General features: G+C 40.3%; 1 protein-coding gene across 6 annotated transcripts in view; it reads left to right on the forward strand.

The window, feature by feature from the left end:
- ARMC2 (armadillo repeat containing 2) overlaps window positions 1–18,977 on the forward strand; it is a 140,609-nt gene that overhangs the window by 42,204 nt on the left and 79,428 nt on the right. For 5 of the 6 annotated variants that reach the window (XM_017497382.2, XM_017497384.2, XM_017497385.2 and 2 more), the window contains 3 exons: window positions 7,244–7,320; window positions 12,170–12,268; window positions 17,418–17,593. In XM_017497382.2, coding sequence (XP_017352871.1) covers window positions 7,244–7,320; window positions 12,170–12,268; window positions 17,418–17,593 — 352 coding nt within the window. The remainder of the gene's footprint in view (window positions 1–7,243; window positions 7,321–12,169; window positions 12,269–17,417; window positions 17,594–18,977) is intronic. The other variant, XM_017497383.2, reaches the window with a different exon arrangement.

The raw sequence follows: 18,977 nt of genomic DNA on the forward strand, positions 1-18,977 counted from the left end.
TAGCCCAGGAGCCAAATCTGGTCATCCATCTGGTTTTTGTTTGTTTGTGGTGTTTTCCTTTTTTATAGCTCTTCTGCTAAGAATGGTTTATACACTTTTTAAAATCATTGCATTTTAAATGGTTGCAAATGTAACCACGTAGTACCTGGATTTTCCCGCATGGCCCACTTGGCAATATATATTATGTAGCTCTTTAGGGAAAAAGCTTGCTGACGTCTGACTAAAGAACCTTAGTCATAATAATTAGAAGAACTGTCAGAATTATAGCAAAATCTGAATTTTATAGTTTTTTTTTTTTTCTTGAAACAGAGGCTTGCTCTGTTCCCCAGGCTGGAGTGCAGGGGTACAATCTCGGCTCACCGCAACCTCCGCCTCCTGGGCTCAAGTGATTCTCCTGCCTCAGCCTCCCACGTAGCTGGGATAACGGGTGCATGCCACCATGCCCAGCTGATTTTTGTATTTTTAGTAGAGTTGGGGCTTCGCCATGTTGGCCAGGCTGGTCTTGAACTCCTGACCTCAAGTGATCTGCCCTCCTCAGCCTCCCAAAGTGCTGTGATTACAGGTGTAAGCTACCATGCCTGGCTAATTTGATAGTATTTTTAAAGAAATGTACTTGTATTTCTTTGGGGTGCATGTGGTCCAGAAGTAGATGTTGTCCACATGATTGACTCATGGATGGGCAGTGGTAACTCAGGTCAGTCCACTTATAGCATTGCCATAGCCACAGGTTGGTTCTGGTTATTCAGAGTGAAATGTAGGACTCTCCTCACTGACTGTAAGAGCAGACTTTGCTTTTCTCTGAAACATATGGACTGAGGAGGAGAGGCCTGGGAATGCCAGACCCACTTTGCTTTCATCAGAACTCCAACCTGGTAACAGTTGGAAATGAGGGAAGGGCAGAGCAGAGACAATCGCAGAAAGATGCAGCCAAAGGCCTGATTGTACCATGCCTAAAACCCACCCTCCCTGTCCACATTCAGGTTATGCGAGTCAATAAATTCCATCTGTTGCTTAAATCCATTAAAATTAGGTTTTCGTTATTTGTAGATTAAGATATCCTAATGAATAAAAACAGTGCCAATCTGCCTCTACGAAGAATTTCACAGAGGAGCTTTAAGAAATGATTTCTGGAATTATTTTTGGTACATGAAAAATCATTGCAAAAAAATTTAATTACAGTCTTTAGTAATATGGAACAGGAAACTGAGAAGAACAATTATGCTGGATGACTGACTCAAGATCCAAAAACATGTGGTAGGCAGGAATGCTTTGCCAAATGCAGCCCTGTGGAATTTAGGAAGAACGAGCAAAGGTCCAACCTGGATTGGAAAGTCTACCTTAGCAGCACATGTAGAAAAAGATAAGAGCCACCCACCACTGTGATGTGACCACCAAACCACCAATGTCATTTTAGGCTGCAACGTTACTTAGAACATCTCCCCTCTGTCCTCAAGGCCATAAGACTTTTGGCTGAGTGCTGGATTCCAGACTTGCAAAGGGATCCAGACAAACGAACACTCACTTCGAGTAACTGAGTATCCTGGAAGAGATTTGAAACCGCATCAGATGAGGAACAGTTGAAGGGACTGGAGGAGTTTGCTGATGACATCAGTGATGACAGCCACAATAGTAAACATTTGCTGAGTATTTACCATGTGCCTGGAACTGTGCCAAGCAATTGCCCATCCTATCATTTAGTCCTCACGACAATCTCACATTGGGGGATAGTGTTATTTACTACCCTCTTACACAGATCAGGAAACCAAAACTTACCCAAGATCACACAGCTGTAAGTGGTTGAACCATGGGATTTAAACCACAGGAGATAACTTTATGTGGGTAATGCAACACTTTTAAATATTTGCAGGATTGTCAAGAAGGAAAAGGATAAAGATTTGTTTTATGCAGTACCAGTAAGTAGAGCCAAGACCAATGAGTAGAGTCTACAGGAAACCCAAATTTCTGTTGAGTACATAAGTCCATCCAGTCTTCCTTTTTTCCTTAATGGCGTGATTTTCTTTTCTTGATGTCTCTCTTCCCCATTCCGTCTTACTGTGGGACTTTGGCTATGTGGCTGTGTGGAAACTCTGTTAGGCTTCCCCTGCTATCCCATTCCTCCAAGGCTACATTCTGTTATTTCCTCTGCCTGAAATCAGCCACCAAATCCTGTTAACCCTTGATTTGTAGAATCTCTTGAATATGTTCCTTCCTCTCCAGTTCCACTGTCACCCTCAGATCGGTCCTTGTTCCCTCTCTCCAAGTCTCCTAAATACTCTTGTCATCACACGCCCCCAAATCCCATCACTTCCTTGTATAAGAACCTATGATAGTTTATTGCCTGTCAAATCAGGTTCATTCACTGAACCCACAGTGTCAGGCAACTGTTTCCAATACTTCTCAGTAGAAACCTTCTGTGACTGTCTTATTTCCCATAGGCACTTATCCCCTGCCCTCAGTATCAGGCTGCTTAAATCTGTCTTTATTTTTGCTCATGCTATCCCCTTCTGAGAATGGTGTTGTCATTTGCTGGTTTAACATTTATTCTTTTATTATTATTACTTTGAGGCGGAGTCTTGGTCTTTCACCCAGGCTGGAGTGCAATGACGCGATCTCATCTCACTGCAACCTCTGCCCCTCGGGTTCAGGCGATTCTCCTGCCTCAACCTCCCGAGTAGCTGGAATTACAGGCACCTGCCAACACGCCCAGCTAACTTTTGTATTTTTAGTACAGATGGGATTTCACTGTGTTGGCTAGGCCAGTCTTAAACTGCTGACCTCGGGTGATCTGCCCTCCTAGGCCTCCCAAAGTGCTGGGATTACAGGCATGAGCCACCGCGCCTGTCCTTTATTATTTTTGAGACAGGGTCTCACACTGTCACCCAAGCTGGTTTGTGCAGTGGCACGATCACAGCTCACTGCAGCCTTGACCTTCTGGGCTCAGGCTATCCTCTTGCCTCAGCCTCCAGAGGGGCTGAGACTACAGGCATGTGCCACCATGCTAAGATAATTTAAAAATTTTTTGTAGAGGGAAGGTCTTGTCATATTGCCCAGACTGGTCTCAAACTCCTGGCTCAAGCAATTGTCTCACCTAGGCCTCGCAAAATGCTGGCATTATAGGCATTATATGAGCCACCGCACTGCCAGCTTTTACTCTTTTAAGGCCCGTTTTGTGGTCCACTTCTCCCACTCACTAATCACTTCCTTCTTAGCACCCTCTAGTTCTTGCCGTCTGTTGAATTTCACATTCTAGGACTTTATTAATGACTCTATTGGACTTTTCCATGAAAAAACAGTGGTTCCTTAATTCCTCAGAGTAGATTTTAAACTTCATCAGGGCAATGCCATGCATATTCTTTAGCTCAATAACATTTGGCTCTGGACTGCTTAGACAAGTGATTATTGACTCAAAAGGAAAGAGAAAATTCATATTCTCAGTTTATTAAGTTCTTTCAACGTCATCACTGTACTGCTCTCAATTTAAAATGAGGAAACCAGGCTGGGTACAGGGGCTCACACCTGTAATCCTAGCACTTTGGGAGGCTGAGATGGGAGGATTCCTTGAGGCCAGGAGTTTTAGACTAGCCTGGTCAACATAGTGAGCCCCCTATCTCTTAAAAAAAAATTTTTTTTTTAATGATGAGGAAACCAAAGCCAAGTAATTTGCCCAAGGTCACAATGCTGACATAAGTTAGACCCAGGACCCAAACTCTGGCAGCTTGGGTTCAGAGCCCACGTGCTCACCCCACCACACCATGAGGATCACATAGAATAGCAGTTAATCCCAGTCTGTGCTTTTTTTTTTTCCTGACGTTATTATTATTATTATTTTGCTATACTTTAAGTTCTGGAATACATGTGCAGAACATGCAGGTTTGTTACATAGGTATCCACATGCCATGGTGGTTTGCTGCACCCATCAACATGTCAACTACATTAGATATTTCTCCTAGTGCTATCCTTCCCCTAACTCCCCACCCCTGTAACAGGTCCCAGTGTGTGATGTTCCCCTCCCGGTGTCCATGTGTTCTCATTGTTCAACTCCGACTTATGAGTGAAAACATGTGGTGTTTGGTTTTCTGTTCTTGCGTTAGTTTGCTGAGAATGATGATTTCCAGCTTCATCCATGTCCCTGCAAAGGACATGAACTCATCCTTTTTATGGCTGCATAGTATTCCATGGTGTGTATGTGTCACATTTTCTTCATCCAGTCTATCATTGATGGGTTGGTTCCAAGTCTTTGCTGTTGTGAACCGTGCTGCAATAAACATATGTGTGCATGTGTATTTATAGTAGAATGATTTATAATCATTTGGATATATACCCAATAATTGGATTGCTGGGTCAAATGGTATTTCCAGTTCTAGATCCTTGAGGAATTGCCACACTGTATTCCACAATGGTTGAACTAATTTACACTCCCACCAATAGCGTAAAAGAGTTTCTATTTCTTCACATCCTTCTCAGCATCCGTTATTTTCTGACTTTTTAATAGTCACCATTCTAACTGGCGTGAGATAGTATTTCATTGTTGTTTTAATGTACGTTCTCTAGTAACCAGTGATGATGAGCTTTTTTTCATATGTTTGTTGGCTGCATAAATGTCTTCTTTTGAGAAGTGCCTATTTATATCACTTGCCCACTTTTTGATGGGGTTGTTTGTTTTGTTTTGTTTCTTGTAAATTTGTTTAAGTTCTTTGTAGATTCTGGATATTAGCCCTTTGTCAGACGGATAAATTGCAAAAATTTTCTCCCATTCTGTAGGTTTCCTGTTCACTGTGATGATAGTTTCTTTTGCTGTGCAGAAGCTCTTTAGTTTAATTAGGTCCCATTTGTCAATTTTGGCTTTTGTTGCCGTTGCTTTTGGTGTTTTAGTCATGAAATCTTTGCTCATGCCTATGTCCTGAATGGTATTGCCTAGGTTTTCTTCGAGGGTTTTTCTGGTTTTAGGTCTTACGTTTAAGTCTTTAATTCATCTTAAGTTAGTTAGTCCTATGCTCTTCTTGAGAACTGGGAGGCCCAGCACCGCTGAGCTTTTGCATATAAGAAGGACACTTCCTTTTTTCCCCTAGAGGTGGGGATACATGCGTGTGGTTTTTATGTAGGCAACCTCATCACTGGCCATGACCTCAGGGAGAGTGGACCAGTGACTTTAGAAACCCATTAGTTGAAAAGTACCTTGCTTGATTTTAATTATTGTGTAGGGCAGGTGTATATATTGAAAGGAAGGTCTTGTCTCTATTCTCAAAGCTTCGCATTATTTCTAGGAGTGATAAATATGAGAACTTCCTTGGCTCTACAGCCTGACAAACACGGTATTTACCTTTTCGCAGGGTTGATTCTTTTATTTCTTCCTCCTTTGAGAGGTCCCTGTCCCCGTAGTCATCTTCAATCAGCTAAGAACATTTGCTATCAGAGCTATATTTTTATTATGCACAAGTAAAGCAGCTGTTTCTGAAAATTAGACAATTTTTGGAAAATTAGCTTCATCTTTTTCCTACTTTATGATAAAAGTAAGTGTTAAGTGTTTTTAAAAAAAGGGTTGAGGGAAATGTTTATGAGGAAAAAAACGGTATTTAGAAACGCTGATCTTCAGGGCAGCAGGAAAGGCCAAGGGCTAAGCTGCAGCACAGCATGGTCACTGGGGGCTCGCTACACAGGAAGCAGAAGCCGTGGCACATGCAGATGTCCACGGGGACCATCACATGTGTAGGCCTTCTTTGTGAGTCGTTTGGAACAGCTATTATATTCGATGGCCAAAAAGAAATTTCCATATAAAACTGGCACTCTTCTCTTGGTTTTTTTTTTTTTTTTACCTTGGAATTTTGTACAGATTTAAAAGTAAGTACTTCTAAGTATCAGCTCTGGCTAAAGAGAAGCTATATCCTTCAGAGACGTTCTCTACATTAAATAAAACTTTTTAAAAATCTGAGCATATAATCCTGCTATTGTCCAGCCACTGCTCTTTTATTTGAATTACAAAATATTTGTCATCTGGGGACTGCCCACATTTATTTTCAGTTTTTTTTAAAACATTTAAGATATTTCTAAAAGTATATATACATATATATATATATATGTATATATATTCAGAGAATATTAATTTAATTTTAAAAATAGAATCAGGGCACATTTTTATGTAGTGGAAAGAGAAGTGAATTTGTATATTATGAGTCCAAATCTGTCTTTACAATGTGACCTTGGGCACATCTGGCCAGCCAGGACGCAGTTTCCTTTTCTGCAGGGTTGTGAGGGGTGAGGAAAAGAGAAAAAGAGCCAGAGGTCTTTCCCAGCTCCCAAAGGCTAGGCTTTTATAAATCCAAGCATCCCAGAGTTCATTCGTATTGTAACAGTGACCCCTTGTGGTATATATCCTTAACCAATTTAGTTTTGATTTGCAAAGTAAACTGGAGTTTTTTGTTCTTTCTAGTAACTGTATTTCACGTTGTTAGGCAAATATGGCTTGTTTTAAAAAGATAAATCTTACTTGAAAATCAAAGATAAATTAAAGCACCATATAGAGGCCAGGTGCGGTGGCTCATGCCTGTAATCCCAACACTTTGGAAGGATGAGGCGGGCGGATCACCTGAGGTCAGGCGTTTGAGAACAGCCTGGCCAACATGGTGAAACCGCATCGCTACTAAAAATACAAAAATTATCCAGGCATGGTGGCATGTGCCTGTAATCTTAGCTGCTGGGGAGGCTGAGGCAGGTTGCAGCAAGCCGAGATCGCCCCACTGTATTCCAGCCTGAGTGACAGAGCAAGACTTCATTTCAAAAAAAACAAAAACAAAAAACCCAGCATATAGAGCACCAAACCCCACCGGATAAACAATTCTCGATGGTTTCTTCAGAAACCGTATATTGGCTGGGCACAGTGGCTCACTCCTGTAATATTAGCAATTTGGGAGGCTGAGGCTGGAGGATCACTTAAGACCAGGAATCACCAGCCTAGACAATGTAGTGAGACCCCATCTCTACAAAATATTTTTTAAAAGTATCCAATCATGGTGGCATGTGCCTGTAGTTCCAGCTACTTGGGAGCCTGGGGTGGGAGGATCACTTGCACCAAGGAGTTTGAGGCTGCCGTGAGCTATGACCGCAGAACCACGGTACTCTAGCCTGGTGACACAGTGAGACCTATCTCAAAATAATAAATAAGAAACTGTATATAGCAGACTTTTGTCATTTACAAAATTAGAAGTGTTTTGATGTTTGTGCTGAGTGCTTTATGTATTCCTCCTAGGGACCAGGGGAAAAGACATGCAAGGGCCTCATCATGCCCCAGCAGCTCAGACCTGAGCAGGCTGCAAACCAAAGCAGGTGAGGGGTCCCCACTCCTTCATCCACAGCATCTCCACTTGAAGGAAAAACGTTTGGACTGATGATGTCTCTGTTGGCCCACTGTTGAAAACTTCAGGAAGTTTGTCCAATTTGATCACAAATCAACATTTATTTTTATACATTTTTATTATATTCATACAATCTTACCATCTTATCACTACTCAACTCTGATGCCTCAAACATCTATAGATGACAGTCTTAATGATCTTATAGAAATTATTTTGTAAAAGCATTTGGAAAGTTGCAAAACTTGACATTAACATAGTTCTTGGATTCAAAACTTGAGTTCAAGGCATTGCTTAGCCGGGCATGGTGGCTCACGCCTGTAATGCCAGCACTTTGGGAGGCTGAGGCAGGCGAATCACTTAATGTCAGTAGTTCAAGACCAGCCTGGCCAACATTGTGAACCCCATCTCTGCCAAAAAAACACACACACAAAAAAAAATTAGTGGGGCATGGTGGGTGGGAGTGGGCTGCCTGCAATCCCAACTACTTTGGAGGCGGAGGTGGGAGAATCACTTGAACCCACGAGGCAGAGTTTGCAGTGAGCCTAGATTGCACCACTGCACTCCAGCCTGGGTGACAGAGCGAGACTCGTGTCAAAAAACAAAAACAAAAACAAAAGAAAAAAGAAAAAAAGATAATTGCTTACTTAAATGAAGCTATGTTAATTTTATTGAGTGTCCTTTACACTGTTTAATTGAGAAAATATGTAACAATATAAAACACAGTCTAGAAATGATACAAAATGTATTCATGCAATAGAATATAGTTGTTAGAAAAGTATAATATTGTAATATTGAGTAAATTCAGTACAAACATATTAGATGAAAAATATATTGTTTATGGATACACAGCCATATGGTAAGCATGTGAAGTCAAGTGTAATCATAGTAACCAGTGGATTTAGAATGGTGGTAACCCTTGGAGGGAGAGGGAGGAGGGGAGTGGATGCAGGGAGGCACACATCTATAATGTTTTATTTCAGATAATAATAAGGGAAAGGATAAAAATATGGCAAAATATTAATATCTGACCAAACTAGTATGGGGTACACTGGTGGTGAATGTTATAGTCTTAATATGTTTTTGTACACGTGAGATTTTACCATACTAAATAATAGATTTTAAAAATTATTATCTTCAAAACTTAACGTTTTATCAATAAAATGACTTTTGCGCCATCGGGAATTTCTTTACTCAGGAAAATCTTAGATATACCAATTTCCAAGCCAGCATAGTTGCTAAGGATTTTTACATTTACATGCTAAAAACATCAGCCAATCCAAACATTGTGTCAGGTTTTTGTGTCCAGAACTCAAAGCTGTGGTTAACAACTATAACCACTGAGACAGCAAAATCTTCAAAAACATGCTGAAATTTTTGCTTGACTTACCCAATTTCCTGTTGAATCATAATTTTTATATTTAGCAAACCATGAACCTGATGAAAGTGCTTTCTAAAGTATTAGATTGTTGCCCAAAATTGAGACAAATAATAATTTATGTATCTGTGTGTCTCTTAAAAAGCAATCATGTGATTCCATGCTTCATTTTCTGGAGTAACTCAGGGATGGTGTATAAGATGGAGGCAGAGGGAGGCCCAGGGCGAGTGAAGAGGTGGGAGAGCTCTAGCCAGACACAGCTGTGCACTTTGGGATTCCTGGGAGAGAGTTGGAAGGAAACCCTCATACCACAGTGTCTGAGTAACTTCTGTTCTGAGAAGAAGCAAATCTCAGAAACATTCAGAAGGGCCCGTGAGGGTTAAATAAATTGTTCTGCAATTTGTGATTAACCCCTATAATTCAGCTCTTTCTGGATAAGTTATCCATTTTATTTGTCTTAAAAAAAACAGGTTGATAGTCATGGTTTCTCACAAAACTTCTCTATTAAGCAGCATATTACATAGAAGGTAAAAAATGCAGACTTGAACTTACTGGATCAAAGTTTGTGTTTCTAGTAAATTTAAGTGCGTCACAAATATATGTTGATTAAATAACTTGCCTGGCTTATTTTCTGGCTTTCATTTGCCTTCATAAGTTGATTTTATTTTATTTTTTTAATATATATTTTGGACTTTGAATAGGTTAGTTGTCTGCAAATATGAGCAACTATGTTTTTTATATTACTTGAATATTCATGTTTACCTTTAGAATCCATATCCATAAATTATCAAAGTTAAGGCAGATTCATAAAAATAATGATCCAAAAGATTGAGATACTAGTCTACAAACTGTAGTTCCAAAATCCCTGATCCTGACAGGAAGCCAGTTAGAGTCTTTGTTTTGTTAGTGTGAATATTCATATATTTTGCTGCAGGGTGCTGCCCCAGAAGACCCTACTGGGTGGTATGTCATATGCAACGTATATACCATATTGACTTTCTAAAATTTGTATGTTTCTGAATCCCAAACCACATTTGATTCCAAAGGTTTTGGATAAGGGATTGTGAATCTGTACTGATGTGAACTAATTTTTTCTAACGACATAATATATTATGGTGAAGTCTTGCATTGGGTTACATTAGATTATCTGAAACCTTGCTATTAAGGCTATTTACTGCACTGCAAATGTTTAATAATAGCTTTGTTGACATCCCCTTTCTATTTACTTTTGCTGCTTAGGTGATCTTGGATGCCCTGTGTGGGTCAGCTGCTCTTGGCAGTAGGAAGGGTTGATAAAAGGCAACCCTGGACTTGCTGCAACTGGGAGTGGCCATTTCTAGCATGTAGTATAACAGGGGAAGGCCTGCGTGTTGGATGGGATAAGTAGATTGTACAGCATCCCTGCTTCCCCTGGGTGACATCAGCACCATTTGATGCTTTGAGGATTCATTTCAAAATTCAAATGAATTTTTTAATATATATTATTATATGTTATCTTTGGATTTTTCTGCTATTTATACAGATAATCGTGAAGGGACTTTATTGAATTTCTTGATGCAGAGAATTTTATTTTAACTGCATTAAAATTATTAATATGGATATTAACTAAGGTATGCACATTTAAGATGTGTTGCATATATTTTTCTCTTCAAGAATAATAAGAATGCATTAGAGGTATTGGAAAATACAGAAGAGCACATAAAAGAAATTATTAACCCCTAATCCCATTATTTAAAGATAACCATTGTTACCCCATTTTACAGAAGAGAGGTGAAGCAGTTTGCCCATAGTCAACCAGCTAGTAGGTGGCAGAGCTAGGATTCAAACCCAGATGGTGACCCCAAACCTGTGCTATTAACAGGCTGCCTGGTCACCTTGTTCTTTGTTTAAAGTAACCTGAAAATATACGGACTATATACTCTTTTGCTCCTCTCTCGGTCTCTCTGTCACTGTCTCTCTCTCTCTCTTTCTCTCCCCCAACCTCTCACCTTCTGATTGTTCCTGATTTCTAACTCTTTGTGTGACATTTTTAGGGTCCAGACACCTTCTGTGTGGACCCTTAATTGGTACCAGGTCTACCCTGCCCCGAGAGGGCATGGACTCCCTGACCTGTTATAGACCAAGGAAAAGGACTGAAGGGGTGGTCTGCAGAGAAGGGAGACTGAGGAATACATCTCCAGCACTCTCCAGCACTGTTCAGGCATGCCTCAGCACAGTAATGCCACCTCCAGCTACAATCAGTGTTTCAGATCTTGAGATACTGCCTGTGTGAGATATAATCATAATTTGCAGTTTCTAATATGAGTTACATTTATTCTCCCCCAACGTTACTCTTTAGTCTCCTAGTTTGCTCCAAGTCAGCATAGGTTTGAGATCAAGTACAGTGGCTGGGGAGCTATATGACCTTGGGCAGATAACTTAATACATTTGGGCTTCACTTTCTTCACCTGCAAAGTGGGGACAGTGTGGGAACCTCCTCATAGCATTACTGCAAAAATGAAATGCAGGCCTCCTGCATCTGAAGTACACTGCCAATGGCTGCTGTTTCCTACAGCCCATATTCACATGCAGCATCTACTCTTGATGGCTTGGTAGCATCACACAGGCATGAGATACTGTAGGGGTGGTTACCTGTTTGTATGCTTATTTAATCAGGGAAATGAAATTAAATTGTATATTGTTTGGTACTGGGCTCAGAGCTTTACCTATACCATGTCTTAATTCTTATGCCCTTGAAGGCAAATAGTCTCTGTTTTGCTGATGAGAAAACAGACTCAGAAAGGATAAGAAACTGAACCCCAATCACCCACCATGTCAATAATGGAGTTGGGATTTGAATTGAGATTTGTCAGCCTCATTGAGAAAAGCCCCCAGGCTTTTCTGCAACACCACACAAAATCACTTGGCATTAATGCTACTGGCCCCAGTAGCATTTTAGAAAAAAAAAAATTCTAAAAGGGAGACCTAAAAGGTCTTTCTTTTCTATAGAAATAAATTGTTAGTGGGGACACTTTATTACTATAGAAAAGAAAGACCTTTTAGGTTTCCGTTTTAGAAAATTTTTCACTGCACATTTTAAAAATTCTTATTCTTTACATATCTCTAGTTATCTATTCCACATTACAAAGGGATAAATTTAAGTAGAAAAGAACTCAAAACTGTCTGCCTTACTGACAATCACCAACATTTACAAAGCTGACTACTTTATAAAGTGAGCAGATCATATTTTAAAGTCCTGACTTCTTTACATTATCCAGTCTGAGTTTAATTTGGGGTAATTTGATTAGAAGACCTGCAGTTCTAATGAGAAATAGTTGGGATTGGGGAGCAAAGGGAAATTTAGTTCCCTAGTTTATTGTAGTGATGAATAGTAAAGGCTTTTGACTGTGCTTCATTACCACTCCTTTTTCATAGCTTTTTCTTCTGCTCTGGATTTCTTTTGCAGTCTCAAAAGCTGACCTGCAAGAAAAGGATGCAGAAATAGAAGTAGATGAAGCCTTTTGGAATACAAGGATTGTACCGATTTTGCGTGAATTAGAAAAGGGTAAAAAGAAAATCCTATTTTTGTTTTTTAACAAAAAAATCAGTAGTTATTTATATGTTCCCCATTGCCCTGATATTTTTAGTAAGTTTTCACTATCATTTCTGTGAACATGTTCAAAAAACAAATGAAGTCATCTGTTTGTTACTCTGTGTGTATTTAAATATTACATGCACACATAATTTTTAGTAAGAGTATACTTTAAATGCACCAAGAGAACCAACTTCTAAAATTTCCTTTGTAATAAAAGTTAATTTTCATCTCCTTTACCCAAGGAAATGCTGGTTTAACCTCTCTCAGGTGGCTGTTCATACTCAAGAAAGCAAAAAATTGAAACAGAGTTCAGGCTTGGAAACTGAGTCTCATACACTTGAGTCCTTGATAAGTGTGCCCGTGGTTTCATTGGTCCAACTGGTATATGTCCTGCTCTCTTGCAGGGAGCACATCTGTCGGGAATGCCACCCACAGTATGGGAAATGGCCTGGGATGTGTCCCACCCTTGAACTCTGAGCTGCCCCAGAAGTGAAGGCACACGATTGATGGGCCCTTGAAAGGCTAGGGAAAGCATGTCACGGGGTGGCCCTCTGCTTTCTCCCTCTTTGCAGCTCCTCAGGGATTCTGTTCCTGAAGTTGAATCAGGCTCCTCTGGAGCAGTGGTTGTAGCCCTAGGGAGGGCCGAGGGCCTGGAACGCAGTGCACAGTAGGCCTTTGCTAGGAATTGTTGATGAGCAAACCAGCTTGGTAGCCACAGGAAGATGCTCTAAGAGAAGCAGGGTAAATGAATCCTCCCAGCAACCAAACAGGGACATCCAGCAAAAGACCTGATACCTGAAAGGTTCAAATGACCTCACCCCTCCTCTGCTCCCCATTGATGCTTGGTTGTGTTCATGGTTAATGTGGGAGCCCTGGACGGGGTTTCTGGTCCCAGCGCTGCTACTCACTAAGCATTTGGCCATGAGGCGTCACCTAGATGACCTAGACTCTGCGCAATAGTGTCCTTGCCTGCCAGACAACGAGGTGGAGACTGGGTTATCTTCACAGGCTTCTGCAGCCCTAAGTCCTAAGGATATGAATGTGATGACTTTTTCCCTTCTAGTGTTACTATGTTCACCCTTATATTAGTGTGCCAGGTTAGCTTTGGGCCCTTTATTTTAGGAGATATGTATAAATATTAGAAGAACAATGAGTCTGGGTAAGGGTTAAACAAGAAAGTGTATTGTGAAACATTGAATGGGGAGACTGAGTCAGTATTGTTAAGGCCTTTCTTGTAGGATGTCTTCCTACAAGAAAGAAGGATTTTTTTTTAAGAGAGGGGGTCTCACACTGTTGTCCAGGCTGGCCTTGAACTCTTGGGCTGAAGTGACTCTCCCATCTCAGCCTCCTGAGTAGTTAGGACTACAGGCTCATACCACCATGTCCAGCTCAGCCGGAAGGATTTTAAGAGGCTGCTGAGGGCTCTGCTCACCATGTACGCAAGTAGAGGAAATTTAAGAGGAGCTGGAGATTTGAAATGTAGATGAATCCGCCTTCTCAAGGAGAAGGCTTATTAGACATGGAAGTATGGCATCTCTCTGCCTAGACAACTTTCAGAACAGCAAATGGGCCAGATGTAGTGGCTCATGCCTGTAATCCCAGCACTTTGGGAGGCCAAGGCAAGCAGATCACTTGAGCTCTGGAGTTTGAGACCAGCCTAAGCAACATGGAGAAATACCATCTATACAAAAAATGACAAAAATTAGCTGGGCATGTGGTGCACACTTGTAGTCCCAGCTACGTGGTGGGCTGAGGCTGGAGGGCCACAGCCCTGGGAGGTCAAGGCTACAGTAAGCCATGACTTTACCACTGCACTCCAGCTTGGGCAACAGAAAGAGACTCTGTCTCAAACAAAACAAAATAAAAAATGGGCAAATGATGGCAGGGCTGGATTACTTGACCCCTTAAGATTTTCTTTTTTCTTTTTCTTTTTTTGACTTTTTCTTTTGACATAGTTTGAGACGTATAGAAAAGTTGCAAGAATATCACAAAAACTGCTGTATGTTCTTCACCAGGTCCCCCCAATAGTAACACTTTGCCACGTTTGCTTTCTCATTCTCTCCTTCCCCCTCACTCCCTTTTTCTGTACCCCTACTCTACCACCTACACACAGTTGTTTTTTCTAACTTTTGAGAACAAGTTGCCAACCTAATGTCCCATATTCCTAAGTACTTTGACAGGCATATTTTAATTTTTTTTCCTTTTTTCTTTTTTGGAGACAGAATCTCTCTCTGTCACCCAGGTTGGAGTGCAGTGGTGTGATCTTAGCTCACTGCAACCTCTGCCTCCCAGGTTCAAGTGATTCTCCTGCCTCAGCCTCCCGAGTAGCTGAGACTACAGGCACCTGCCACCACACCTGGCTAATTTTTTTTCTTTTTTCTTTTTTTTCTCTTTTTTAGTAGAGACAGGGTTTCATCGTATTGGCCAGGCTGGTTTCAAACTCCTGACCTTGTGATCTGCCTGCCTCAGCCTCCCAAAGTGTTAGAATTACAGGTGTGAGCCACCGTGCCCAGCTTAATTTTTTCTTCTTTTGAGACAGAGTCTTGCTCTGTTGCCCAGGATGGAGTGCAGTGGCATGATCTCAGCTTGCTGCAGCCTCCACCTCCCAGGTTCAAGTAATTCTTGTGCCTCCACCTCCTGAGTGACTGAGATGACAGACACGTACCACCACACCCTGCCAATTTTTTTGTATTTTTAGTAGAGACGGGATTTCACTGCATTGGCCAGGCTAGTCTCAAACTCGTGGCTTCAAGTAATCCACCTGCCTCAGCCTTCCAAAATTTTGAGATTACAGGTGTGAGCCACTGGGTCTGGCTGGCATGTATTTTTAGAAACGAAAACATTATCTTATATATCTTGAAATTACCGTACAATACTATACAAATCTTACTCAGATTTTGCCAATTTGTCCCAATAATTTCCTTTATAGAAAAAAATAAAAGCTTGGATCACAGGTTCTCATCATTTGTCACGTCTCTTTCATGATCTTGACATGTTTGAGGAATATGTTATAGACTGTCCCACAGATTGGGTTTGTCTGATGTGCTTCTGTGGTGAGATCCAGCTTAGCATCTTGGGCCAGCATTGCACATGAGGCTGCTGTGTCTCTCTCAGTGCCTTGCATCAGGAGTACACAGTGCTGATTCGTTCTGTTGCTGGTGATGTCCCACTGCTTTACCCACTGTCAAGTTTGTATTATTTCCTTTGTAATGAATACATATCTTGGGGATAGAGGATACTCTGAGATTACATTGCTCTCTGTTACACATCAAACTTTTGCCCCCTTAGATTTAGCCCCTTGCAAATCTTGATAGCTCGCAGATTCAAGTGGTCTTTTGAAGCTATATAGCATTTATAACAAACTTTTTGGTATAAAGGATTGATTTGATCAATAATTTAAAATTTGACCCTTGAGCCTTTCTTTCTAACCTTTTTTAAAGCTAAAAGTAAGTATTCTTGAGTAGAACCTACCAGGCTGAAGAGTTTGTGGAAGGAAGTATTAGAAAAATACTTTGAGAACCACCCACTGTCAATGAGTAGCCCAGAGCCTAGACTTAGGGTTTATAAAGCAACTGCCAGTCACAGAAGAATAAAACAACAAAACACAAGTGTTTCATACAATAGCAGTTTAGGCTTTTCCCTTTATTTAAAGTTAGTCTAAGTCATTTCCCATCAATTCATTTATTTAAGTGCAGAACTGAAAGACATTGAAGGTTACTTAGCTATTGAGGTTTAAAATTTTTTCTTAGATGTTATTGTTGAAAAGAGCTAAAAATGGCCTGAGTCACTTCCTTCTGCAGGCACACACTTCCTCTATGTGGGCTTCTAAGAGCACATTATGGTATTTATTTAAGATTGGTTTCCTACTTTTAAATTTCATGGAGAAATCTATCAGGGATATTATTCAATAAAATACTTTAGATTATTTTATTTCCCCTCCTGTTCCATTATGTGTGCTATTTTTTCTTCTTTGTGTGCCTGCTAGTGTGGCTACCACTTTCAAAATTACTTTCCTAGGCTGGGTGTGGTGGCTCACACCTATAATCCCAGGAGTTTGGGAGGCCAAGGCCAGCGGATCCCTTGAGATAGGAGTTTGAGACCAGCCTGGGCAACGTGGTGAAACCCCATCTCTACCAAAAAATTAGCCATGGTGTCATGTGTCGGGAGTCTCAGCTACTCAGGAGGCTGAGGCAGGAGAATTGCTTGAGCCCAAGAGGCAGAGGTTGCAGTGAACCAAGAATGTGCCACTGTACTCCAGTCTGAGTAACAGAGTGAGACTCTAGCTCAAAAAAAAGAAATTACTTTCCTCACAATCATAATTATAAAATGAATGGTTCTAGATCTCCTTGTTTCCTAATTAAATATTCTTCTTTTTTAAGAAAATTATTATTTTATTTTATTTTATTTTGGAGGTAGGATCTTACTGTATTGCCCAGGCTGGTCTTGATCTTGGCATCAAGCAACGCCCCCACCTCAGCCTCCCAAAGTGCTGGATTACAGACGTGAGCAACCCCAAAAATCTTTTTACTTTTCTTCTTTCTAATAACCACCTCCAGATAATCGTAGATTTGGTGGCATTTCAAGCTTTTGTTCTTCCAGAGCCCTCTTTTCTTAGATGACAAGGAATAGTGTATCTTTTCTGAAGTAGCTACAACATAAACAGACCCTCGAAGGAATGAGGATTGAGGGTTATGTAGGAATGAGGGTTATGGAGAACGCTGTAGGCCAGTAGCACTATGCAAAAAAGAGTCGAAGGTCAAGATGCAAGTGGCATGCGTCTGTGAGGCTGAACAGAGCCCGGACTCAGGTGGGCTGAGGTGGAGGGCATTTGGAGTAAAGGAGACCAACCAAAGCAGGTAGCAGTCCAATATGCTCTTTGAAAAACTGTGTATTCTAGATAAGCTAATGACTGATAAGCAGTAAGTCAACATGGTAGGAGATAGTTCAAAGGGATGAAAAGAATCAGGTAGATGGAAGTGATAAGATAAGGAAAAAATAGAGTCCAGGATTTTGAAGATAATCTAGGAAATAATTATGGGGTTTTTACTCACTGTGTTTGGCACACTTGAAAACTTAACCTTAATTAGTAAGTGTTGCTTTACTCTCTTTGCCCTGACAGAAGAAAACATTGAAACAGTTTGTGCTGCTTGCACACAGCTTCATCATGCTTTAGAGGAAGGAAACATGCTTGGAAATAAATTTAAGAAAAGAAGTATTCTCCTGAAGACCCTATATAAACTAGTTGATGTTGGTTCAGACTTGCTCAGCCTGAAACTTGCAAAAATAATTCTAGCAGTAAGTTGTTCTTTCCTCTGGTCTAGTAGATGATAGCACATAAAAGCTTTGTTTAATGCTTTATTTGTAATTATTACAAAGAACATTAGAAATGCAGCGTATTTGTTTAGAAGCTTGGAAAAAATTAAGGTAATAAACTGACATCTCAGAATTTGACTAGGAAGTGTCATCTAAGGAACTAAGGCTGAGTACATAGAAAATGTTCAAAGAAGCTCTTAACATTTTTGGACTGCAACTAGGTTAAAAAAAAAGGAAGGAAACAAAGGCAAGAAAGAAAGAAAGAGAAATAACAATAGGCAAATACATTCAAAACACTTACTCAAATAACTTGACTAGAGATCAGTAGCAGATGGTGCAGGCTGTGGTTTCTCTTGGATGCTTGATTCTGTCTTATGATTTAATGAATAACCAAGTAATTTAGACCACAGTCACAATAAACCAGGTGCTTTAGGAACCAGCGTGAAACCGAAAAACATCTGCGTGTGGTCACAGGAAGGTACCTCAGTGGTCATGGAAGGCTTTCACAAGGTATGAGAAGAAAAGGCCAGACACCAAAAAAGTCTGTAGAAACTGTGTCTCAAACAAAATGATAGCATTGTTTGAGGGGAGCACTTTGTTGTCACAGCCATAAACAGTTGGAACCAAAAGATAAGCCACAATTATTATAGAATGTTCTAAGAGAGCCGCTAAAACAAATGAATGAAGCTTTGTTTTCTTGGTTTCACACAAGTAAAAGCTTTGTGCTAATGCCTCATAATTTATAAATTTAGAATCTTACACAGTGAAGTGAGTGTCAGCATATTTACTATTAGTTAATAAGAATGCCACCTTTTTTTATTCTGATAATAAAGTCTTTCATAAAGCAGAATTTTCTGAGCATATATCTATGTAATATTGGGGGGAGACTACATTCTTATTTGGCTGTCAAACTATTAACACTTTTTAAAAAAATTGTGATATATGCTCAAGAAAGCAATACTTGTTTGAAATAGTGATTTCACTCCAGGGCTCTGGTGGTGCAGCAGCTGCCCAAAGATTGCCTTTGCTATTTTAATCTGGATTCTAGACATTTTGTTCCATACCAAGCCAAAGAAAGAGAGAGAGAGCAAGAAAAGAAAAAAAAGAAGGAAAGGAAGGAAGAAGGAAGGAACATGAATTATTTTAATGCTTTGCAGAGAAAATATTGTTTTGGTTGTTAATGGTGTCATTCAAATTAATTATATATATGGCACAAAGTTAACTATTTTAGGGCAAAAGGCTAATGATCTGCCAGGCAGTGAACATGTTTTGAACTAAACATATGATTAGATACAGCCCTGTTGGTGACATTGACAGCCTTGCTGAATCAGGAGCAAGATGCTAGGCTAAACTCCAGAGTGCAGAG

This window comes from Cebus imitator, unplaced genomic scaffold (genome assembly GCF_001604975.1).
Source record: "Cebus imitator isolate Cc_AM_T3 unplaced genomic scaffold, Cebus_imitator-1.0 Scaffold231, whole genome shotgun sequence".
NCBI lineage: Eukaryota > Metazoa > Chordata > Mammalia > Primates > Cebidae > Cebus > Cebus imitator.